Source organism: Prionailurus bengalensis, chromosome A1, assembly GCF_016509475.1.
Source record: "Prionailurus bengalensis isolate Pbe53 chromosome A1, Fcat_Pben_1.1_paternal_pri, whole genome shotgun sequence".
In the NCBI taxonomy this organism is placed as follows: domain Eukaryota; kingdom Metazoa; phylum Chordata; class Mammalia; order Carnivora; family Felidae; genus Prionailurus; species Prionailurus bengalensis.
In genome coordinates, this window is record NC_057343.1 from 139900982 (window position 1) to 139926891 (window position 25910).

The 25910-nt window shown below is 37.7% G+C and overlaps 1 protein-coding gene and 1 non-coding gene across 5 annotated transcripts in view; one reads left to right on the plus strand and one right to left on the minus strand.

Moving 5' to 3' along the window:
• The window catches only part of GFM2 (GTP dependent ribosome recycling factor mitochondrial 2), a 75284-nt gene that overhangs the window by 25044 nt on the left and 24330 nt on the right, over positions 1-25910 (minus strand). For 3 of the 4 annotated variants that reach the window (XM_043591971.1, XM_043591979.1, XM_043591995.1), the window contains 11 exons: positions 23248-23373; positions 22257-22345; positions 17191-17279; positions 15782-15842; positions 15359-15538; positions 11060-11140; positions 9102-9250; positions 7612-7752; positions 7208-7307; positions 5641-5830; positions 1433-1509 (listed from right to left, as the gene is read on the minus strand). In XM_043591971.1, coding sequence (XP_043447906.1) covers positions 1433-1509; positions 5641-5830; positions 7208-7307; positions 7612-7752; positions 9102-9250; positions 11060-11140; positions 15359-15538; positions 15782-15842; positions 17191-17279; positions 22257-22345; positions 23248-23373 — 1283 coding nt within the window. The remainder of the gene's footprint in view (positions 1-1432; positions 1510-5640; positions 5831-7207; positions 7308-7611; positions 7753-9101; positions 9251-11059; positions 11141-15358; positions 15539-15781; positions 15843-17190; positions 17280-22256; positions 22346-23247; positions 23374-25910) is intronic. The other variant, XM_043591986.1, reaches the window with a different exon arrangement.
• On the plus strand, positions 1071-1174 carry LOC122496600. Its single transcript, XR_006300874.1, has one exon. It is a non-coding gene; the product is annotated as a U6 spliceosomal RNA (small nuclear RNA).

Below are 25910 nucleotides of genomic sequence, written 5' to 3' on the forward strand. Positions count from 1 at the left end.
CAGGAGGTACTGGAAACTAAAGGTCAACCACATGAGCAGTATGTAATCAAGCCTTAATAAAAACTCTGGAGGGGTGGGGTGAGCCTCCCTGACTGGCAATACCCTTTACCAAAAGGGTTAATACATCCCTGAAGATGAAGGAAGATAATGCATTTAGAACTCTCCCAGATTTTGCCCTATTTGTTTCTTCCTTTGGCTGGCTCTAATTTTATCCTTCCGCTGTAACAGAGCTGTAATTATAAGGAACAAACAAACAAAAAAAAGGATTATTTTGTTTCAATTGCTGTACTTTAAAGTTAAAGTAGTGAATTTGGAAAAAGCAAGTTGTAGAATAATACAAAAAGAATGACTTGTTATATATCTGTATATATCTCTGGAAAAAATAAACTGTGGTTTATAACATAGCACAGCGTAAGACATTTGGGAAAGTGTGAAAGTCTATTCACATTTTCACAGTTGTTTACCTGTGTAAATTAAGATGGAAAAAAGGGACACCTTAATTCTGTACTCTGAACCCGTGTGTGTTATTTGTCATTTTTTAAAAAAAGTATGTGTTGGCATTTTTAAATGAAAGTTTTTCAAAATAAAAAAAAAAGTTTAAGTGCTTGTTGCTGTCTCCTTCAGTATTAAACTAAATTACTACCTCATTTAGCTGGCATTTGGGAAATAAAATACTCCACAGTTTTCAGATTAACTAAATCCTTAGTTTATCCTTAAATTTATAATCTTCTAAAGGAACTTGTTCTAAAATCTTACACAAACTTTACCCTGCCTTCCTAAAAAGACACAATGAACATGTGTTCTTCTGCTGTAATGTAATATCCACAAACTTCTTACCACCTACTTAACAGCTCTACTTCCTACCATAGTGTTAGGTTGTTAGCCATCACTTCTCCCCCTACCTTATATGTAACTGACAAGAAAAGCACCTTTGCATCCTCCCTTTAGTATGCCGGGTTTATAAGCCTTAGGAGCATAAGAAGCTCAAGGCTTTGTCTTGGGGTTGAACTTTATTTCAAAGTTTCACAAAAGGCTGTCTTCTGGAAAACTGAAATGACAGTGGTCTTTATGTGCTCACTTTGGCAGCCCATATACTAAAACTGGGACGATACAGAGATCAGCACGGCCCCTGTGTGAGGGTGACACGCAAATTTGCAAAGCTTCCATGTTAAAAAAATTAAAAAGTGGTTTAAAGAAGTGAGGCGTAATTAATTATATTGAGGAAGTAAGGAAAATTTTTCTATCTAGTTTGACAGTCAACCTGATAATCAGAAATTTGTATTATCGGAGAACCAAAAGAGAAGGTTTTTTCTTTCGGGGGCATAGACCAATCTGTTTTAAATACAATCTGCATTTAAATACAGAAACACATACACACACAAATACTACTATTGAAAGATTTCTGGAAGTAAAGTTGTAATAAAATGTGAACCTGTCCAGAATCAGCATCTAGCTTCACTTTCAAACTGGGATCTTCACGTTGAAGGCATTTCAATGCATAATCCAAATCTAGGGGATAAACAGTAAATGTTATCTTTACATTTCATCTTTTAGATAATGTAACATATGTTCTAGTGGGGGAAAAAATGAGCAAGCAAATTTTCAAAAAGAACGTTTCAAACAGCATCAATGCTTTGTAGTGAATAAAACGAGGTGATAAGATAGTGATGGGAAGTTATTTAAAAGTGAATGATCTGGAAGGGCCTCCCCAAGGTAAGTTAGATCAAGACTCAAAAAAAGAATGGCCATATATGCAAAATCCTGAAGAAACAGAATACCAGAGAAAATGCCTGTGCAAGAAATGGTTTGCTATTAGAAAAATAACAAGATGGTAGCTGGCTATTAGCAGGTAATCACATCATGTAAGGGCTTGTAGGCCAGGCTGCAGAATTTGAATTTGCACTGGGAAGCCATTAACATCATCTGATTGTGTTTCACAAAGATCTAGGAAAAGACAAGAAAGCAAAAACGCCTTCAGAAAGAGAAGCAATGAGAAACTGGCAAAGGAAACTAAATTACACCATGAATAAAGAGATGCTAATGTGATCACTCTATGATGAATTATCACACCCAATGAGGAAACAAGAATATATTATTTGAAATAAATATGGCCTCTAAAGTCAAGTGATACTTTAATACAATCAGTTAGCTGTTAACTGTATTCTCCCCCTCTACAAAAGATGTTCGAAGTTTCTCATACATGAAGTGCGGCTAAAGAAAAGAGCTGAGCAACGGATTCATGAACCAACCTTACCACACATTTAAAGTGGTCTTATATTCCAGGGACCCTGGTTTATATTCCAGGGACATATGCTTCTAGATATACACTGTCCAAGTAGTAGCCACTAGCCATCTAATTAGTATATTAGGAGTCTAAACAGACAATATACTCTAAGTATAAAATAGATACCAAGTTTCAAAGACTAAATATGAAAAAAAGAAAGTAAAATAGCTCATTAATTTTTATATTGATTAGATGTTGAAATACTATTTTTGATATACTGGGTTAAATATATTATTAAAATTAATTTTGCCAGTCTATTATTTTTTTATGTAGCTCCAAGAAAATTTTATTTTATTTATTTTTTTTTTCAACGTTTATTTATTTTTGGGACAGAGAGAGACAGAGCATGAACGGGGGAGGGGCAGAGAAAGAGGGAGACACAGAATCGGAAACAGGCTCCAGGCTCTGAGCCATCGGCCCAGAGTCCGACGCGGGGCTCGAACTCACGGACCGCGAGATCGTGACCTGGCTGAAGTCGGACGCTTAACCGACTGCGCCACCCAGGCGCCCCAGCTCTAAGAAAATTTTAGATTACAGTTGATGTTATATTTCTATTGAACAATATTCTTCTGGACTCTTGACATCCCAAAGTCAGGTCCAAGAACCAGCAACACTGGCATGATATGGAGCCTGTTAGAAAGACAAAATATCAGGTTCCAGTACTGAATCAGAGGCTGCACTTAACAAGAATTTCAAGAAATATATTATGCCCATTAAGGTTAACAGGCATTATTTTACACAGTATCTTATTTTTAAGCACCTATTCAAAGAAAGGAATAATGCTTATGACACTGTAGCTTTTGAAATGAAAACACAGTAACTTTATTGTAAAATGCAAACTCATTCAAAAATATCTATGACGAATCTACCCTTCAGGAGTTTATTGGGATGAAGAGGGCATTATAAGACAGAGTGTCAATATAATAGGAACATGGGGTAAATACAAGGGAGAGCCAGAATAAAGAAAAGGTAGATTTGCTTGAAAGAAGTCTAAGGGAGACTCTATAAAGTCCCATCCCCTGTGGGACTTCGGACCTCTAAGCTAATGCCCATTAACTAGACTTACTTTGGACCCCAGACTTTTCTTCCTCAAGTAGTTAAAAGCTGAAGCGCTAGATTTAAAATGAGCTGGTGCAACTTAACTGCAATGTCACAATTTGAATTTATGTACTCACAATGTTTGAAATATGAAATTACTTTCAAATATTTTTATTTTTTATTTTTTAAATGTTTATTGTATTTCTGAGTGAGACAGAGTGAGCACAAGCGGGGGAGGAGCAGAGAGAGAGAGGAAGACACAGAATCCAAAACAGGCTCCAAGCTCTGAGCTGTCAGCAGAGAGCCCAACGCAGGGCTTGAACTCACTACCTGCGAGATCATGACATGAGCCAAAATCGGCATTTTACTGACTGGGTCATTCAAGCGCCCCTCAAATATATTTTTTAAAAGTCAGATTATTTTGTTTGGGCAGCCCCTGCTCTTAAGTGCCTGGCTACCCCTGATATAACTAGTTTGGTCAACTTTGATACACATCAACCTGGGTAGCCAGATTCACATCACCTGATCCTCCTTCCTTAGGGTCAAGACTATACCCTTAGTTGGTCTCAGGGCATTTTAAGGTGACAAGAAAACTTGCTGCTATACCTGTTTTAATTTCACTGCTGTACCTTTACCAACTGGACAAGAACAGACCCAGTTTCCTTCAGTATTGGGGGGCTGTCTTAAACCAGTATTCACACTTCTTTCATGTGAACTCCAGCTCGAACAGTGAGGAACTGGAACCCCTACTTGTCTAGGGATCTTCCTGTTTCTTTTCCCCTTGGTACTCAAGACATGGGAGGCAGTAAATGGGTGCTTTTGTTTTTCCATCATCTGTGAGCCCAACTTGTTTAAGGGGAAAAAATAGCTTCTAATAGCTTCTAATGCCACCTCTAGAACTAGGTTTGTCCTTCAACAACTTAACATAGGAATTCAGTGAGGGCCTCAAAAAGAAGTGATGCTTGAGATGAGATTTTCTAATTACAGAGTAAACATCTTCCAGGTAGACAAACTGCATTATGCCATTATAATGCAAGACAGAACAAATGAAGACAAATAGTAATGCAAAAAGAGCATGGTATCTTCAGAAAACTGGAACTAGTTTATTACAGAAGTGTAAGGTGTGAGTCGTTATTCTGTCTTACTTTTTTTTTGGTGAAAGAAGAGGGTGCAGAATGAAGGAGGAAGTTTCAAACAACGAGGCCAGGCAAGAAGGCTGGTGTCAGCGATTGCTAGTGGTATTCTATTTTAAGGTGACAAGAAAACTTGCTGCTATACCTGTTTTAATTTCATTGCTGTACCTTTACCAACTGGACAAGAACAGACCCAGTTTCCTTCAGTATTTGGGGGCTGTCTATTCTGCTGCCGCCTGCCTAAAAGACTGCATTTACCAAACTCCTTGCAACTGAGCGGCCAGATGTCTAAGTAATAGCCAGTGACACAGAAGAAGTCTTTAAGGGGAAAAGGACACATCTTCTTCCTCCTTACTCCATGTCTCTGTCAGGAACTTGGCCGTGATGCCAGAGGTGCTAGCAGCCATCCTGTGATAACTAAGGATAGGAGCTACAGACTCAGAGAGGCAGGGCAGAAAAACAAGAGCCCGAGGGCCTGATGATGGTGTAGAGCCACCCCCTCACCCCTGGGCTCCCAACCCAAGGCACATTTTACAAGGGGGAGAAATAAACTTTTGTCATTAAAGCAACTGTTACTTGGGGGTTTTCCGTAATATGCAACCAAATCCAATTGGAAATGATACAGCTGAAATCATGAGATTTATATACCACAGAAAGGAGTCTGGGTTTGTGCTATATATAAGTAATGAGAAGCCACTGAGAACTTAAACAGGCTAAAGCACGAGTACACAACACTCAAAAAGTCAAACAACATTAACCATAGTATATAAATATCTTCACTGAGTTCTAAAGGTTGAGCCAAAAAACAAGGAAAAGGAGCATTTTGTAAATGGTGATGAGAAAATGAATCCTTCTGAACTGTTAACTGTCTAATCTATTATAACTGGAAGGGGAATCCTGAAGCCAGTTACTTCGGATGCCAATGACAGCACCACAAGAACCAGAGCAAGGAAGATGATAGTCGAAAATGGCCAACATGTGGGAAAAGAATAAATAAAAGGAGCTTGTAAAAATCAAAACATCTTAAATAGAAAACAAGACTAATCCCAAGTAATACCCATGACTTCTGATAAAACTGAACTCAATCATGTGAGAAATCTTTTGAGGGCATAACATAACTATCTGTATCTAAATTACTAACTGTATCTAATTACTAGTTAATTGATACACCAAAACTATTTGTACCTGGCTGCTTAGCCACCGAAGGGGGTTCTATGGTACAGAAGAAAACAGGTTCTGGAATCTCCACCCCAGCCAGAAGAAGTCTTTCAGCTTCATTGTTCCGTCTATGTTTTTTTCCTCCTTCTGTTTCGGCTCGACGAGCTGCAGCTAACGCACTGGACTTGGATGAGGCAATGGTGTCTCCTGTGGCGGTCTGTAAGCAAACATTGCGCTTGGAACAAGACAGGCTCAGTGAGCACTCAGCTTACACCGAGAATCACGAAATATGAAAACTTCCAATGTGCCACTTTCATCAGAACTTAAAACAGGAACAAATTCACAAAGCTCACTGCAACTTTGCATAGGTAAAGCTAATTTAACTTGTGTAAGAATTCTATCCAAGATACTGCTGTAATAAATTCTAACAACACACACACACACACACACACTCTCTCTCTCTCTCTCTCTCTCACACACACACACACACACACACACACACATACACTCACTACACATTCAAAATTCATTTGGTAAAACAAATGTACCTTCCTAAATTTTCAATCATATCAAAATAGGTCAATTTTTGTAGAAGTCCATTTTAAGAGTTTTACCACCAGTAAAAATGTCTATAACTGTTTTACAGAAAATCTTCCATTAACTAAAATAAGCAATTAACCAGAATTCTCTAGACCATGCAGAATTGATAGCATCCTTACAGACTCATTATTTTTTAAAACTATAATTTCACTTTTAAACTTTAATATTACAACATTCCATGCCAATTTCCTTCTCTGTAAAGATATTCCTAATGAAGCAATAGTTCAAACATCTCTGTGTAACTCCTTCAAATATGTACATGAAGCTCCTGCCTTCGGGTGGACAGAGGACATTTCAAGGCTACAAGTCCTGTATCTGGACTGTGGACATTTTATACTAAAGGATCTTGAATCCTGCAATTAACCATAAAGAGGTTAAAAAATGTTCAAAGTAACCATGGCTATCCTAAATGCCAAATACACCAAAGTTTAATGAGAAAATGTATTCAATTTAATCCATATATAAATGAAATGTCCTTAGTTTTACCTTACCAAAAACATACATAGCATCAACTTATTTTCATCCATTCATCTGACAAGTCATGGTCTGCCTCCTATATGTGATGCACTGATCTAGGGACTAAGGACAGAGAACAAAAGAAACCCAAGTCCTTGCCCTCATAAAGCCTTCATTGGCAATATATCTTCAGTTATTACCCGGATCAGTTATAAGGTTAGATTAAATTGTCAGCAACAATCAAGTAAAATACCCAATGAGAATAACAAAATATTTATTAAATTTAAAACACAGGTATGTATCTATAGTGTATTTTCACTTGGATTTGAATTTTACATGAATATAATCCACAGTTTACAGTCTTCTATAATTTTCTTTCTTTCTGAGATTCAACCATGTTGATGAATATGCTACAATATTCATTACCCCACTATTGATGACTATTTGGATGGTTTGTGGGTTTTTGCTACCGCAAAATGCCAGGTTTTAATTAAACATTTAAGCTAATAGTTCCTAGAGAAACCATCTGGTCGCTTACGTGTTTAAGGCCAACAGTCAAAGCAATGTTACCAGCAGTCAGTGAAGGGATTTCTATATGTTGGTCAGCAAACGGCAAAAGAAGACGACTTATTCTCTCCCTGTAAAAACCATGATTTATTTCAGTAAAATAATTTTTAAAGAAATGACTGCAGTTTTAGAAAATAAACTAAGCTTCTGGAGTGCTTGAGTGGCTCAGTTGGTTAAGCATCCAACTCTTGGTTTTGGCTCCAGTCATGATTGCACGGTTCATGAGTTTGAGCCCTGCATCAGGCTCTGCACTGACCAGGCGGAGCCTGCTTAGGATTCTCTCTCCATCTCTCTGCCCCACTCCCACTTGCTCTCACTCTCTCTCAAAACAATAAACATTAAAAAAAAGAACAGAATCTATAAGCTTCTACTTACGTGCAGTTTCCATTAATATTATAGATGGCCAACTGGGGTTTTATCATGCCTGAGTAAATGCGCATAAACACCAGTGGTCCTCGCTGCTTGTCATGAAGAACTTTAAATGCCAGTGCACATAAGTCACCCTTATACCATGGCCTACAAAATTGAGACATTCCAGAAAGGCCTTTAAAATACACTTCCCATATATCTATGCAGATCAAATCAGAATCACTGTGCAAACTTAACCCTAATGTCCTCCCTCATATCTTCTAGTTTAGCTACTCTGGCTGATTAAATTATGTCAGTACTAACTACCTTTCTTTCTCCACAAAACTAAATTATTTAATGGTGATCATTAATTGCTCAAAATTAAAAATAATGGATTATCTCCCAGATATTACCTCTACTCGCAAATAATTTCACTGCCTAGAATTCACTCCTCAAAAAATACACCTAGGATAGGTATACCTTCCTATTTTGTGAGAATATACCTTCTCACAAAAACCTGTACAGGGTAAATGTATAGGTGCTTTCTAACTACTACTTACACTCTGTCCTCCCACCTTCTCTCTAGTTGCATGATCATAGAAATCTACAATTCTTACACACTGATGTCCTTAAACTGGTGCGCACTGATACGTTTCAGAAAGCCCGAATCCCTCTGAAATTGCCAAATTTTGTTCACAGGCACATTTTTCTGAGGAAAAGCTCCATGTTCTCATTAGTTTCAAAGGAGCCCATGACTCAAAGTAGGTGAGACACTCCTATTATAGAACTTCTCCATCTCATCCCTAATTCCCTCCAATTTTTAACTTTAGCAAATACTCATATAGAGTTTACCATATACTAGGTAGGCACTGTTCCATTTGCTTTATAAGTATTAACTCGTTTGATTCCTGTAACAATCCAATAGGATAGGTCCTAATCTCTGTATTTTACAGGTAGAAGGCTAAACAACTTGGGAGAGCTCAGATTTAAATCCAAGGAGTACACAGTCCATGCCCATAATCACTTTACCATGAATGCTTCTCCAATTGAGAGATATGAAAAGTGATTAATGTCCTAGTTAAAGGATTAAACAAAGTCCATTCCTGCCTGAATAGTCACTCGGATTCTAGAGGATTTATTACCAAGTACAAAGCTGTTAGTGACAACAGAAGTAAAACAATACCCTTAAACCACAAAATATTTTGAGCTATTTAAAAATCTTGAAATCTAGTATAAATTTATCTACAGAATATTTATCAAACAACTCCACTATACTGTTTGTTTTTTTTAACTAAGATGACAGCCACACACTCTAGCTCCATTTGTAAATATAGCAGGTTATAAGACATGCGAACAAATGTCCCTTTCAAGTAAAAATTTATATAGCTCTACATCATTTATAACGATATTCTTTACCAATGTTATTCAAAATGGTGATTCAAATGCTCTTTGTGAAACAAGACCTACTTTCCCGCTTTTGCGAGGCTGTAAGATTTTAATCTGTACTGCATACTTACAGAAATTCATAGTTGCGCTCTTCAGGTGAAGGCAAGTACACAGTAACAGCATCCAACAAGGGCTGGACACCTTTGTTTTTCAGAGCACTTCCACAAAGCACAGGCACTGCTGTCTGAGCCAGTGTTACTCTGCGAATTGCAGTCTGGAGCTATAAAGCACAGACAGAAGTACTGTATTCTGTGTACAGTATACTGGCTCCAACTGAAGTATCTCAGAATTAGACACCCTCGCCAACCAACCATGTAAAACAGAACCACTCAGCACACTTCCATCATTCTTCATGGCCTTATTCTTCTGTATTTTTCTTTATAATGTTAATCACTACTTGGCATACTGGATATATATTTAATGGTTTATTGTCTGTGTCCTTATCCCCCAGAATATAAAATCTACATGAGCGTTATAATAAGTCCCATAAAACATTGCTAAATCCCCAGAAACTACAGAAGTACCTAAAATAAGTAGGTATTGAAAAATATTTCTCAAATAAATGAATTAAACATACTTCTGATTTAACCTTGATTGTCTAAAAGAGGACCTGTACAGAGATTAAGAACATATATATGAATTACAACTTCCTCAAAGGAATTAGACCAACATTAAATCAAACTCAGGAGCGCCTGGGTGGCTCAGTCAGTTAATCGTCTGATTCCTGATTTCGGGTCAGGTCATGATCTCACAGTTCATGAGTTCGAGCCCCGCAATGGGCTCTGCATTTGTGCAGAGCTTGGGATTCATTCATTCTCTCTCTCTCTTTCTCTCTTTTCCTTCCCCCTTGTGCTCTCTCTCTCTCTCTCAAAATAAATAAACTTAAAAAAAAAAAAATCAAATCCAAAGAAAAATGAAAAATCAGGGTAGAAATCAAATTTGAAAGACCTCAAAAAAGAAGAAAAGCATGGGTGTGTTTGCAACCTACTGGTAGGAGAATGGTATATCAATTCCTCCTCAGACCATAAGCTCTTTGAAAAGAGAAACCATGGAATGTGACTACAGGGCACAACAAACATCACATCTAAGCGCTCAAATACTAAACGATAACATATTTCAATAATTAGGGCATTTCGTTCAAAAGAAAAGTACTTTTTTCCATTCCTAACTTCAAAGGTCTCAAACTTAATCTTGAGACTCATGTTTTTCTTTAATTCTTTTTGTGAAAAATAACTAAGTACATTTTCTGGGCTCAGTCTGGACCCCATTATATACATATATATAATCCCCCTAAAATACGTGGGAGGCGCCTGGCTGGCTGAGTTGGTGGAGCATGCAACCCTTGACCCTGGGTGCGTGGGGGTTCAGGCTCTGTGTTGGGCAGAGTTTACTTAAAAACAAACAAACAAGCAAACAAAAAACAACTTTACCTGGTAACTCGTTTCATAAAGAAAAATAAAGATTGTTTGCCAAATTCATAGGGGAAGGTCCCTAGCAGAAAATAACAGAAATGCCTTGAAGAAATCTGTCCTAATTCAATCATTACTACTATTTTATATGCCTATTCTCTGGTTTAATGTATTTCAAAAGGAAACTAAATAAATAAATAAAGACCTGTAACGAGCTTCTAGTAAGAATTAAAACGCTGTCAGAAAAAATAAGAAAAATCATTGCAGTAGTCTACAAAACCAGTAAATTTTCAATATAAAATTTCCACCTGTAATTTCCCTACTAAAGAAATGATGATCACAAGGAAAGCACTGCAAAGAAGGAATGAGTAACTTGTACTGACTCAATAGGAGTAAAAAAGATTCAATTTCTGATTTTGTAAAGCATATCTGAAAACAGTAAATCACTACCATTATTTAAGCACTTGTATTAATAGTGACTTTATCTTAATGTTCTCCTAATTAAGTCAACATTTTCTAATGCTATGCAAAGTTGAAAAAAACTAAACACCTGAGACAGAGAAATCAAACCACATCCAATTAGTAAAACTTCATTAAAGTAAATGAATAATAAAATTTACCTTTTCAGCTGGTAGCAAATCAAAATTTTCACTAAATTCTCCTAAAACCAAGTCAGCAAATTCATCATCCAAATCTGCAACCTACAAAGAAAGGTTTTAGTTCTATAACTTGCTTTTATTGTCACAACTATTAAGTCCAAATAAATGTACATTATCCAAATATTTCAAGACAGCTACATGATCTACCTTATCCAGGCCAAAGAACTCTCCTCAACATCTCAAGAGATAAACAGTATTTCTTTCATAGGAAAGGAGACTGAAAACTGAAGATATGCTATTATAAGTTCCCTACATACATGAGAAGCAATAGCCAGATGAAGTATCTCAATAAAGTGCTATCCACTCGGAGGGCTCAAAAGAAATAAAATACCACAATTCGCGGTCAGTGATAACATATCTAATAGATTGCTGTTTTTAGATAGATTTAGAAGTTTTAGTTAGTTCATTGAAAAGTTTCCTCTGGGGAAAGTTTCCTGCCTGGGTGGCTCAGTCGATTAAGCATCTGACTTCGGCTCAAGTCATGATCTGATAGTTGGTGAGTTTCAGCCCCGCATCAGGCTCTCTGCTGCCAGCAAGGAGCCCGCTTCCTATCCTCTGTCCACCCCTCCCCTGCTAATGTGCACATGTTCTCTCTCCCCAAAATAAGTAAAACATAAAAAAAAAAAAAAGAAAGTTTAGGGGCGCCTGGGTGGCGTCCAACTTCGGCTCAGGTCATGATCTCACAGTCCGTGAGTTCGAGCCTCGCATCGGGCTTTGTGCTGACAGCTCAGAGCCTGGAGCCTGTTTCAGATTCTGTGTCTCCCTCTCTCTCTGCCCCTCCCCTGTTCATGCTCTGTCTCTATCTCAAAAATAAATAAACGTTAAAGAAAAGTTTCATCTGGTATTCCTTTAACATTATGAATATTCACCAGATGTCCTAAGACAGTCCAACTAAAATAATTCCTGTTATTCTAATCCAGCACTGCAGGAACAGATATAAGTTGAGGGTCATAGGCATCATTTCAGCAACAAAAATGCAATTATCTAATTCATGTTCTTTTCTTAGTTATCTGCGTATATGAAATAGGAGAATTCAGCTGACAATAAATTTAATGAAAGTTTCAAAAGTTTGTAATAGTACAAAAGAGCAAAACATTCAAACTTGGAGACAAAAACACACTTTTAACAGCTAAGTATTGTAGAAACATACCTAACCATTCTCGGGGGGGGGGGGGGGGCATATATGACGGATAAGCACAGCTTCTGGAATTAAACTGCCTTGAAATGGCTCCACTACTTGCTGACTTATTCAAAAACTTAAGTTACATCACCTCTCTCTCTCTCTTTTTTTAAAGTTTATTTATTTATTTTTGAAAGAGAGCGATAGAAAGGATGAGCAGGGGAGGGGCAGAGTGAGGGAAGAGAGAGAATCCAAAGCAGGTCCCATGCTGTCAGTGCAAAGCCCGATGCGGGGCTCAATCTCACGAACCCCAAGATCATGACCTGAGCCGAAACCAAGAGTTGGATGCTTACCTAACGGACCCACCCAGGCGCCCCCACATCACCTCTCTTCACCTTGGTTAATCATGAAGATAATACTAGTACCTACTTCAGAGGGCAAGGATTGAATAACCAAGTGAAATCATGCTTCTAGAATGTATAGTAAGAATATAGTAAGTGTAACTTATTATCACTATTCACCTTTAGAACACAGGAAGTTGCTTCTAGTCCACACTAATCTTATTCTCTAAAAAAAAATTTAATCGTGGTAAAATTTAACATAAACAGAACATAAAATTTACCACCTTAACCATTTCTCACTGAACAGTTGAGTAGTAGTGTTAAGTATATTCACATTGTTGTAAAACTAATCTCCAGAACATTCTCAATCTCACAAAACCCAAATTCTATACCACGAAACAACTCTTCCTCATTCTCGTATCCCCTATCCCCTGGCAACTATGATTCTACTTTCTGTCTCTACAAATCTGACTACTCTAAATACCTCACGTAAGTGGAATCATTATAGTATTTGTCTTTTTTCCTGGACTGACTTATTTCAATTAGCATAATGTCCTCGAGGTTCATCTGTATCGTAGCATGTGTCAGAATGTCATTCCTTTTTAAGGCTGAATAGTATTCTATTGTATGTTTATACCATATTTTATCTACTCATCTTGTTGATGAACGCTTGGTTGCTCCCACGTTGTGCCAATTAGGAATAATGGTGCTATGAACAAGGAAATGCAAATATCTCTTTGAGACCCTGCTTTCAATTCTTTTCGATATACATCCAGAAGCAGAAATGCTAGACCATTTGGTAATTCTATTTTCAATCTTCTGAGGAAACACCATACTATTTCCCACAGTGGCTGCATCATCTTCATTCCTACCAGCAGCGCACAAAGGTTACAGTTTCTCCATATTTTGCCAACACTTATCTTCTGGTTGAGGGGTTTTGTGGGGGTTTTTTGATTGTAGCTATCGTAACAGGTGTGATGTGGTCTTATTCTCCAATTCTATAAATACACATGTATTCCTTGTAATCAGCACTTTAATATCTACAGTCTCAAATCTAATTTTTGTTATATACTACCCTGTCCTAAGACATGCATTAGACATGCCTAAGATAAAAGAAAAATCTCAAAGGAGAACTAATTATGCACCCAATTACTGACTAATAAATGTCAATTTCAGGCACCTGGGTAGCTCAGTTGGTTAAGAGGCCAACTCTTGATTTCTGCTCAGGTCAAAATCCACGCCAGGCTGTGCTGACAGCACGGAGCCTGTTCTGGATCCTCTCTCAAAATAAATAAACTTATATAAAAAAAATACATACATACATACATACATACATACATACATACATACATACATGTCAATTCTACTTTTATTCTGTTTATGGCTCCCCAAATTAGAGAAGCAGTAAAGCAAAGCGGGTAAGAGCTCCAGCTCTAAATGGAATTAGACCTGGGTTCAGGTTCCAGCACTACTCCTTATTAGCTGTATGACAAATTCATTAAGGATTCTAAGTTTCTGTTTCCCCACCAGTAAAACAAGGATAATATAGGCTGCTATGAGGATTAAATGTGTCACATGTAAAGCACTTAAGCTAGTTCACAGTAAGTCCTCAGTAACAGTTACCCAGTAATAAAAAGAACAATGACCATTATTCTGTTAATGGTAAAGTTGATGATTACTGTATGTTATAAAGGGAAATAATTACTTCAAGAACAACTTCATACAAAAGATTAATGAAAACAATTAATGATGACAGGATCTACTCTGACCAATTTAATTCAGAAATAAAAAAAATCAAACAGTTCAGATTCAAATGTTTTTCACTACCATAAGATTCAGAGAGTTTATGGCACGTGCCATTCACTCTCTGAATCTTATGGTAGTGAAATGTATGTATGTATTTTTTTATATAAGTTTATTTATTTTGAGAGAGATAGAATCCAAAGAGAAAGAATTAGTGCCACTGCACTTAAACTTATAGCAGAAATAAACCACGTTTATTAGTATATATGCCAACAATACCATATAAAATATCATAAATATTAACAATCTTACTACTTTCTATTAAAATTTTGAGGGTGGATGAGGTCCAGAGTTACCTATTAACTATAAAATTAATGGCTTTAAAATTTTCTAAGTTAATGTGACATTTGATAAAATAAAAGACGGACACACTCTCTGATATTCCTAGGTTTAACCCTAAACAAATTGTCACAAGTGTGTACAAGGAGATACATACAAAGATGTTCACAGCAACACTGTTTGTAACAGCAAAACAGACAACATAACCTCAAAGTCCACCCACAGAAGAATGGACAAATGTGGTATAATCATATTGGAACATGACACAAGATTGAAAATGAAGCATAACCACACATAACAACAAAGGTGAATCTGCAATGTACTGTTATAAAATACAAACAATATCACTCCATTTATGGAAAGTTCAAAACCATGGAAAACTAAGTCCTTCATGAATATATACATTTGTAGCAAACTATAAAACAAAGCAAATGAAAGAAAAGGCTACAACCAAAAAAGTGGTGGGGGGAGTAAATGATAAGTGGAAAGGAGAGAGATTTAAACAGAAGTGTCACACAAAGATTCAAGGGTATTGCTAATATTCTATTTCTTAAGCTGGGTGGTGGAAACATTGGTGTTCATCACGTTCTTCATTACACTTTACATATTACACTTTAAATATACATAAAGTATATATTTACTGCATAAATTTCATAATATATAAAATATTTTTAAATTTTCTAAATATGCAAATGTAAATCAAAGTATTTACTTTACCTGCTCAATTAAGGCATTCCTTGCTTCAGTTGTCTCCTTAAGCAACTCAGGATCACTCATTTCCAAAAGGGGATTCCTCACAAAGTCTTTTCCATCATCTGAATTAGGATTCCAAATAAGTTTTTCTTTATTTACTACATCCACAACTCCTTTGAAAGCTTTGCCTTCACCAAGTGGTAACTGCAAATCAAAGCGAGATTAACTTTATTAAATGATAACTCAATTAGAACTGCATTGATGAGAAAATGTTACCTTTCTCCACTTTCCCCCAAATGGCTATTAACATTACCATAATCTATATCTTTTATTTACATGCCAACTTCTTCCAAAAAACATCTGAGATAGTTTCAGATATATATGTCACAATAAAATGATGAGGAAATTTGCAGCTGCTATTAATAAATCAAATATTAATCAACCAACCTGCAAAAGTAATGGCTTTGCCTTCAACTTCTCTCTGATGCTTTCAACCGCATATTTAAAACTGCAGGAAGCAAAATAACTATAATTAAAAATGTTAAGATTCTTGGGCCGCCTGGGTGGCTCGGTCAGTTAAATGTCCGACTCTCGCTCAGGTCATGATCTTGTGGTTCATTAGTTAGGGCCCCACACTGGGCTCTGTGCTGAGAGTACAGAGCCTGCTTGGGATTTTCTCTCTGACCCTCCCCTGCTCATTTGCTCCCTCTCTCTCTCAAAAATAAATAAATAAACTTAAAAAATGTTAAGATTTTTTTAAAATGTTTATTTATTTATTTTGGGAGAGAGAAAGAGATCGCAAGCAAGCTCCTTGCTGTCAGAAGGATTTCAATGCAGGCTTCGTCTCATGAACTGTGAGATCACGACTTGAGCGGAAATCAAGAATTGGATGCTCAACCGACTGAGTCACTCAGGCGCCCCTTAAATGTCAAGATTCTTAAAACAGATTTAAGAATGGTCTCTAAAATCACAACCATTTTCATTGTCCCTAATGTTCACCAGTGAACAGTTTTCCACATGACAATATCTCGAGTAAACTTTCAATGTCAACTTCAAACAGTGCTTGAGTATCTACCATAATCCTGCCACAGAGATATCTAGAGTATTATTATTACAAGCTTCACTTATTATAGTTTGAAACTAAGATTAAATAAACTGATCAAAGTCACCAATAATAAAGTTCAGTTAGACATTCAGATGCATGATCTGTCATTATAACTCAAGGATTCTTCTAACAACTACATTTGCTATCACACACAGTTATCCCCTTTCTTCCAAAAGCCAGCCCAATTTTGCTACAACTTTACCTTAGGCGTTCTTGGTATCATGTTATCAGTTCGGAATTAGGATAGAAAATTACATAAACACAAAGCACACTGTGTGGTTTGAGGAGAGGGACAGTTGGTGTTTTGTATTTGCCACTTACACACTGACCAGGATCTCTCCTTATCACATTTCTACCTGTTTTGAAACTCCTTTTTTAATGGGACTGAATTGAGATTCCATGGAATACTTATACTCTAGAGTGAACAGCTATTTATAAATTTAAGTTATAGTCCATTAAAAACTCAAAACTGTATTCCTACTTTTTTTTAATGTTTATTTATTCTTGAGAGAGAGGGGGAGAGAGAGGAGAGAGACAGAATGTAAGCAGGGGAGGGGCAGAGAGACAGACCCAGAATCCCAAGCAGGCTCCAGGCTCTGAGCTGTCAGCATAGAGCCCAACGTGGGGCTTGAACTCCCAAACCATTAGATCATGACCTGAGTCAAAGTTGGATGCTTAACCGACTGAACCACCCAGGGACCCCTGTATTTCTACTTTTAACAAATGGGGGGGAAAAAAACCCTTGAAATACCTTGCTCCAGTTTTGTCCATTTTGTTTAAAAAACAGATTCGAGGTATCCTGTGTTTATCAGCTTGCCTCCATACTGTGAGAGTCTGGGCCTGGAGCAAAGAGAAAGGGAAAAAAAACCCACATATTGGACAAAAATAACTCCACTACACATGGAACAAATAGATCTAAGAATCTATTATAACATGGAACTGGGCCCTGTTCCAACACAGAATTAGTGCCGCTGCACTAGCTACTCTTCTGCTAGTGGGTAATAGAACAAAGAACATGATGAAGTGTGATACAGAACGTGCTTCAAACTGAGAATACTCCTTTGGGTGGTCTAGGTTGCCACACAAGGAGAACAAACACCTGGGAGGTATTAAGAGTCATGGAAAGAGGACTTAATTAAGAACCAGAAGATGCCATTTTTGTCTGGCTTCACCTTACCCAGAACAGGTCACATTAATACTGAACTCATCAGTTTGCTGACCAGCAAAATAGGGACTTTTGCCTTAATTCTTTTGTTGTTGTAATGTAAAAAGAATAGGACTGTATTGTGATAAAAAATGATATTGTGATAAAAATATGCATTTTTACTCCTGAAACCAATATTGCACTATGTGTTAACTAAAATTTAAATAAAACTTTTTAAAAGTACATGCATTTTTATTATGAATGTTTAAAAGTTGAGTTAAACTGAAGAGTGAGGGAGAAAAAAGCCAATAACTATTTCTTAGTAGCAATTCTCACGTTTTTGTTTTTTTTTAATTATTTATTTTGAGAGAGGCAGAAAGCATGCATGCATGCATGGGAGGGGGCAGAGAGAGAGACAGAGAGAGACAGAGAGAGAGAGAGAGAGAGAGAGAGAGAGAGAGAGAGAGAAAGAGACTCCCAGGCAGGTTCCAGGCTGTCAGCACGGAGCCCCGATACGGAGCTTGATCCCACAAACCACGAGATTATGACCTGAACCGAAATCAAGAGTCAGATGTTTAACCAAATGAGCCACCCAGGCGCCCCTCTCATATGCTTTTCTATTTGACTTCTTTTAATTCTAATTTTTACACATTTTAAATATAAATAGTTTGAGTCTGTTACAATATCTCTGCCTAGTGGAGTCTCAAAGCCCTAGAACAGAGCATACAAAGCCTAATGTGCTGACATTACCTGATACAGAAGCCACTTTATATAATTTGTTTAGGTAAAATTTAGATAGAATAAAAAACACTCAAGTGTATAGTGCATTCTTGTAAATGTATAGATTTGTATAGCTACTATCCCAACCAAGATATAGAACCTAAGAAATTTTTCTTATGTCCCGTCCCCCATAAACAACCTGTCCTCACATTTGTCACCACAGATTCATTCCATTTTTGAATCTCATATAAATAACATGGCTTGTTTCACTAAACATAAAGTTTTTGACATTCATTTATGTTGTTAGGTATGATGGCTGTTATTTTTGTTGTTGTTGTTTTGTTTTTGGCTAAACCCCTTCGTATAAATGTGCCAGCTTGTTTGTCCACCTGTGGATGAGCACCCAGATTACTTCTAGGTTTGGGCTATTATGAATTTAGCTGCTGTAAATATTTTGAAAAAGTCTTTAGGAGACAAATGTTCTCATTCCCTTGGATAAAGATACAGGAGTAGAAGAGCTGGGTGAGAGGATATGTGCAGACTTCATTTTATAAGAAACTGCCAAATAGTCTTCCAAAGTATAATATTTTACAGTTCCACCAACAGTGTATAAGAGTTCCACTGGTTCCACAACTTCAGCCAGTATTTGCCATCATTTTTTTCAACTTTAGCCATTCTTGTGGGTGTCAAATAGTTTTTCTTTGTAATTTTAATTTGCATTTCTCGATAATCAATGAGACTGAGCATCTTTTCATGTGCTCACTGGGCCATTCATGTCTCTGGTGAAAAATCCACTCAAGTCTTTTGTCCATTTATTTACTAAGTTGTAAGTTTTTATTACTGATTTGTAGTTATTCATATATTCTGGATACAAGTCCTTGATCACACCCATGTACCATGTACTATGAAAATTTCAGCACATACTTCCTAAAACAATGATATTTTCCTACATAATCAATAGTGTTATCGCATTCTGGAAATTTAACATTCATATACTATATCTAACATGAGAAATTTTTTCATAGCCTACAGCTTCCCTTTTTATTTTTTAATTTTTTTAGTTTTAATGAGAAGATGTAATTTTGATAAAGTCCAATGAATCAACTTTTCTTCTTCTAGTATGCTTTATATCCTAAGATATTGTTACCTACCCCCAAGGTAACTAATTTCTGCATATGGTGAGGTGGGGGCTGGGGGTATATTATAAATTTTCCAAGAAAAAAGCATATTAAAAAATATAGAAAGACTTCCATTATCCCACCTGCTAGCTAAAAGTCCATTTTAGCATGTTGTAGCACATAAAAGGCTTCTGTGTCACAAATTCAGAAATTTCCTATTCCAATATATTTCAATTTTGTAAATAATGCCATCTGTCAAATGTACATATACAAGTCATAATGACAGAAAGAATGCAACCATTAGGACGTGAAGTGATCAGAAAGAAATGGGAATAATGTATAATCAACCTCAGACCTCAAGGTCAGGCTGTATTTAGATCAAAAAAACATCACTGCCTGTCAGCAGTCCTCAGGTCGGGCTTTCCATAACTGTATTATCTCCCCCCAACAACTTTTCATTCTGAAAAATCTCAAACCTATAAAAAAGGTAAAAAAACAGTACAATAAATACCATGTACCCTTCACCTAGATTCACCAAGTATGAACACCTTCCCACACTTGCCTTTTTTTCCCCAAATGTGCATATGAACACATTAGAATGTGTGCACTGGGTATGGGAATGTGCCACTTGGATCTACTACACAGAGCATAATTAAATGATAGCTCCAAGTGCTAGTCATCTTGACTACTAACTACCACGGTCTCTCAAGGACCAGCTAATGGCCAAGCAGAGCAGAAGTACGAATGTAGGTTATTCCTACAAAACATGTGGGACTTCTCCAACAGGCGACTTTGCCTTGAGGACTTCCATCAGCCTAGCCAAACCCCTTTTGGAAATGTGCTATAGTCTGAAACTCTTCCTACCCAATCGTCCTGTCACCAAGAGCTCCTTGATCTGCCCTCTGGTCTGCAAGCTCTCTTCCACTTCTCTTTTTTCTCCTTTACTCTTCACAGGGATATCCACCAATAAATCTCTTATGCATCTAATCCCAACTTGGCATCTAATGCTCAAAGTACCCAAACTAACAACATACGTGTATGTGTGCGTGGGAGGTGAACCACTAGAGCAAGATGCAGATATCATCACACTTTAATCCTAAATACTTCAGCCTGTATTTTCTAAAAATAAGGATATTCTCCTACATAACCATTTACAAAGATCATATTCAAAGAATTTAAACTGATACAATACTTTTTTCTTTTTTTTTCCTTTTCATGTTTATTTATTTTTGAGACAGAGAGAGACAGAGTGTGAGCAGGGGAGGGGCAGAGAAAGAGGGAGACACAGAATCGGAAACAGGCTCCAGGCTCTGAGCTGTCAGCACAGAGCCCGACGTGGGGCTCGAACTCACAGACCGTGAGATCATGACCTGAGCTGAAGTCGGATGCCTAACCAACTGAGCCACCCGGGTGCCCCTACAATACTTTTTTCTAATAACATATCATCTATATTAAAATTATTCTGGTTTTCCTACTGATGCTCTTGTAACTTTTTGTTTTTGAATCCAGGATCCTTCCAAAGATCATATTACATTTAGTTTTCTTGTTTGTTTAGAATCCTTTCAACTACAGGGGTGCCTGCGTGGCTCAGTCAGTTAAGCATCCAACTTCAGTTCAGGTTGTGATCTCATGGTTCAGGAGTTCAAGTCCCGCATGGGGCTCTGTGTTGACAGCTCAAAGCCTGACTTCGGATTCTGTGTCTCCCTCTCTCTCTGCCCCTCTCCTGCTCGCACTCTCTCTCTTTCAAAAATAAACAAACATTAAAAAAAACTTTTAAGAAATTTCATTTGATTGCCTTCTCATGATTAGATTTGGGCCAAACATTCTGCCAAGAATACAACATAATGTTGTGCCCTTCTTAGTGCATCCTATGAGGAAGCCCCATGGTGTCGATTTGTATCATTTGGGAAATGTTAATATCAATCATTTAGTGTATCACTTTTAGTAACTTTAAGATTAGAAGAAGTGAAGAGGATTCTATATTTAATAAAAAGCCAATCTTGAAATTTTAAGACATATAGCGATATGCTAAAGAGTACATAACTGACCCCAGTATAATTTATTATAAATCCACTTTTAAGATTTATTCAAAAAACTCAGTAACTGTTAGGACACAATTCTTCATGGGTATTTCACCTTTCTACATAGTTTGTTAGGAAAGGCACTAACTGCCTTTGTTCTGGACTATGTCTTCAAAGATGTCTTCAAATATAGTAAACGGCTTAGAAAGAGAAGTGTCTTCCTCTGAGTCAAAAGGTAGGTTTGTTTATAAGCCTGGAAGATAACATCTCTCTCCAGAGCAAACAGCAGGCATGCTTACTGCTCATTACAAAACATGTGCATTTTCTAAGCACAGGGTTCCATGGCATGTGCAACTCTTGACTCTCTTGACTCTCTTTAGGTCACCCTGTGGGAATTGGGGCTTGGGTAACTAAGACAAGAAATTATGGACACTCTGGCTACTGCTATTCCTGTGACTAACAGTCCTTTATCTCTGACTCAAAAGTCTTATGTCTTATGCCAGCATGCCATAAAACTGTGGCAGGTTAACTAGTTAGCTTAAAAAAACAGGTAAGAATCTCAAGCCCTTCACAGTTTTCAGCACTAACTTTCATATTTTCTACAGAAAAGCAACTATTTCCCTTTTACTACGAAATATCTGAGATCACATATAGACCTGTATATGTGATTGCAGTATTAAATTCCAATTTCACCATACTTTGATTAATATGAACTTAACAAATACAGGGCTATCGTAACTAAATCTGATACATTCTACTTTAAGAAAAAATCATGTTGTTGGTATCTTCACTTTACTCTGAGATTATTTTTTACCTCTACACCAGCAGAGGCATCAAACACAGCTACTGCACCATCCAACACTCTAAGGCAGCGCTCAACCTCCAAGGTAAAGTCTACATGACCTAAAAAAAGATGAGAAACATAACACTTAAAATCTTTTATTCACTTTTCTATGTTTATTTATTTTTGAGAGAGAGAGAGAGAGAGACAGAGCATGAGCAGAGGAGGGGCTGAGAGAGAGGGAGACACAGAATCTGAGCAGGCTCCAGGCTCTGAGCTGTTAGCACAGAGCCCGACACGGGGCTCGAACTCATGGACCGTGAGATCATGACCTGAGCTAAACCTGGACACTCAACCTACTGAACCACCCAGGAGCCCCAACACTTAAAATCTTTTAAAAACTGAACAAAAAAACATGATCCAGCAATCCCACTTTGGGGTATATATCCAAAAGAACCGAAGGGAGAGTCTGAAAGACATATCTGCACACCACACTCATAGTAAAACGATTCACAATGGCCAAGAGATGGAAACAACCTTCCATCAATGGATGAATGATGTATATTTACATACAAATTATGTTATATATGTACAATGGAATATTATGCAGCCTTAAAAATAAAGGAAATCCTCTCACATAAGACAGATAAACCTTGAAAGATTTCATGCTAAGCAAAGTAAGTCACCCACAAAAGGACAAAAACTGTATGATTCTGCTCATATGAGGTATCTAAAGTAATCTCCTAGATTACAAAGTAGAAGAGTAATTACCAGCAATGGGAGCAGATGACAAAGAGTAGTAGTTATATAATGGATATATAGTTTCAGTTGTGCAAGACTAAGTACTCCTGGACATCAGTTTCACAACAATGTAAATATACTTACCTACTGAGCTGTACACTTAAAAATGGTTAGGATGGTAAATTTTATGATATATTTTTGACCACAATTTAAAAGGAAACACAAACATGAATAAAAACCTCAAATGATGCAGCACCTCTGCATTGCTCAAACAGCACCATACCTGGCGTATCAATTAAATTGACTCTATATCCCTTCCAATCAAACGTAACAGCAGCAGACTGAATAGTAATGCCTCTTTCTCGCTCTTGAGCCATGAAATCTGTCACTGTATCTCCATCGTCAACATCTGACAAGGAAAAAGATGACACTATTAGGCTTCATACCAAGCATATTTCATTGAGATAAGATATCTACGTGACAGTTTAATTTGCTTTAAGACTGTTTTTAAAATATTTGGCTTAATATCTAGAGGCCTTAATCTTACTCTACATAAGTCCTTGTTCTGGAAAAGCTTTTCCAGCAAAATGAGTAATTTTTCCATAAAAAAATATTTTTTCTCTAAGATTAAATTCTGTCTAAATATTTTAATTTTTCTAAACTTTTTATTTTTTCATTCTTCCCCTAGTTTACCTTTCATTATCCCTTTTTATGTTTCTCATATCTGATCCCTTGACAGGAGGGAGGGTAGTGCAATGAAAAGAGCACAGACAGATCTCGATTTAAATCCCAACTTTACCATTACTACTGTATGAACCTGAGCAAGCTACTTAACCTAATTTGGACTACAAGGTTAACAAAAGCAACCTCGCTGAGTTGCCGTAAGAATAAAATGAGACTGCATAAAGTATCTAGCCCAGTAAATGGTAAGTAAATGGTAGCTACAGGGAACAAGGTAAAGAAAAAACTCTTCCCAAGTAAAATTCTCCTTTACAAATCCTTTTGATTACTAAATCCCCCCCCCCCGCCCCACCCCCCAGCCAAAGACACTTATGTGTACAAATGAAAATAGTCTTGGTGGAACTTCTATAGTAAAAAGTTACAGATCAAGTTCATCTTGACTACTAAATTATTCTGCATTAAAATTCTTGTACTCTCATTAAATTTATACAGTAAAAGAAGTAAAAATGAGTTTATCGTTACCATTCAAAATTCAAAACCACAAGTGATCATGGCCTTATACTACCACTACTTATGTCAGCATTAAACCTCTAAAAATGCTAACCACTTTTCCTCACTGTTTGTGTATGTATAGATGTATATAAACATATGTACACATATGTGCCAACTGGGGGAAGAAAAGAAAAATTTATTTTTCAGGAGCCCCAAGTATCTATGTTAAAAATTAGTGTTGCCAGTTACTCACAAAATAACAAACCAAGAAAACAAACATCATTAATGAGACAAAGACCAAATACCTAACCAAAAGCGCTAAGTTTTTATTTACTTATCTTTTTAACGTTTATTTGTTTTTGAGAGAGGGAGACAGAGCGTGAGCAGGGGAGGGGCAGAGAGAAAGGGAGACCCAGAATTCGAAGCAAGCTCCAGGCCCTGAGCTGTTAGCAAAGAGCCCGATGCAGGGCTCGAACCCCACGAACCACTAGATCATGACCTGAGCCGAAGCTGAACAACTAACCTACTGAGCCACCCAGGTGCCCAAAAGCTCTAAACTTGTAAAACATTTGTAGGAGGAGGGGATGCAAGATGGTGGAGTAAGAGGACCCTAAGCTCATCCCATCCTACTTTTACAGCTACATATCACTCACATCTGAGTCAATAAACTGGAGAGTGATCTGAAGACTGGCAGAACAAACTCCACAGCCAAATACAGGAAGCCAGCCCTGGAGAGGTTAGAAAGGGCAGAAAGGCAGCCAGGAGCACTGCCCACAGGAGAAAGGAAGCTGTGGTCACAGAGAAGGCAAAGCACCGGGGAGTTTACATAGGAAAAAAGAATGCCCATAACTTCCAGCCTTGAAAACCAGAGGCACTGAACTCCATGAGTCTGTATAACTAGGGGAGTTGGGAGTCTAGAGCTCTGAAGGTCAGGTGACTCAGCACTGGGTAGCCAGGAGTGCATGTGATAGCCAGGTCCCCGCCCTTAAAGAGACGAGGACATTTAGAAGAGTCAACACAGACGTGACAGCTTACACAAAGGCAAAGAGATCTGTTTATAGAGATTTCAGAGCACACTGAGGAATTCCTCTGAGAATAAAGGAACTGGCAGGTGCCATTTTTTCTCCCACCCCTCAGCATAAACAGACACAGACGGGAGGCAGTGCTGCACAGACACCCGTGAGGTAGCGCCAGCAGTGCGCTGTGCCTTGAGTTCTCCTGAGGAATCACCCACTCTAAGTATGCTGGCCTAGGCCCTGGGCTCAGGGCAAATTTTATTAACACTGTGTGCGCCCCACCCAATCACTGCCTCCGCGTGCTGTGGCCCTGTGGCCATCGCACTCTGGCAGATCTAGCCAGGTCTAGCAGCTCAGTGCAGATTTTGCTAAAGTTGAATGCCCCCAGCCACCACGCACACACCCGTACGCTTCTTGTCACTACCTCAGCCGTGTGCTTTGTGTCCGGCTATAACACATGCCATGCCGCTGGCCACCACCGTGATTTAGGGGATCTGGCCTGGGACTACTGACTCGGTGCAAATTTTGGTTAACACTGCTGCCTGGCCCCTGAGCCCTCCTATGGTCATGCCCTCTCAAGCCGGCCTGCCTGGGTCTAATACCACAGAAAGCAAGCACAGCCCACAAGAGGCAGATAGTCAGTGCAGAAGTCTGGACTGAAAGAGAAAGCACAATAGTAGGACGCAAGCAACATACAGCAGACTCCTCTGAAGTGTCACTTTCTGGTGAATAGGGAACAGTGCACTGCAGGGCACTA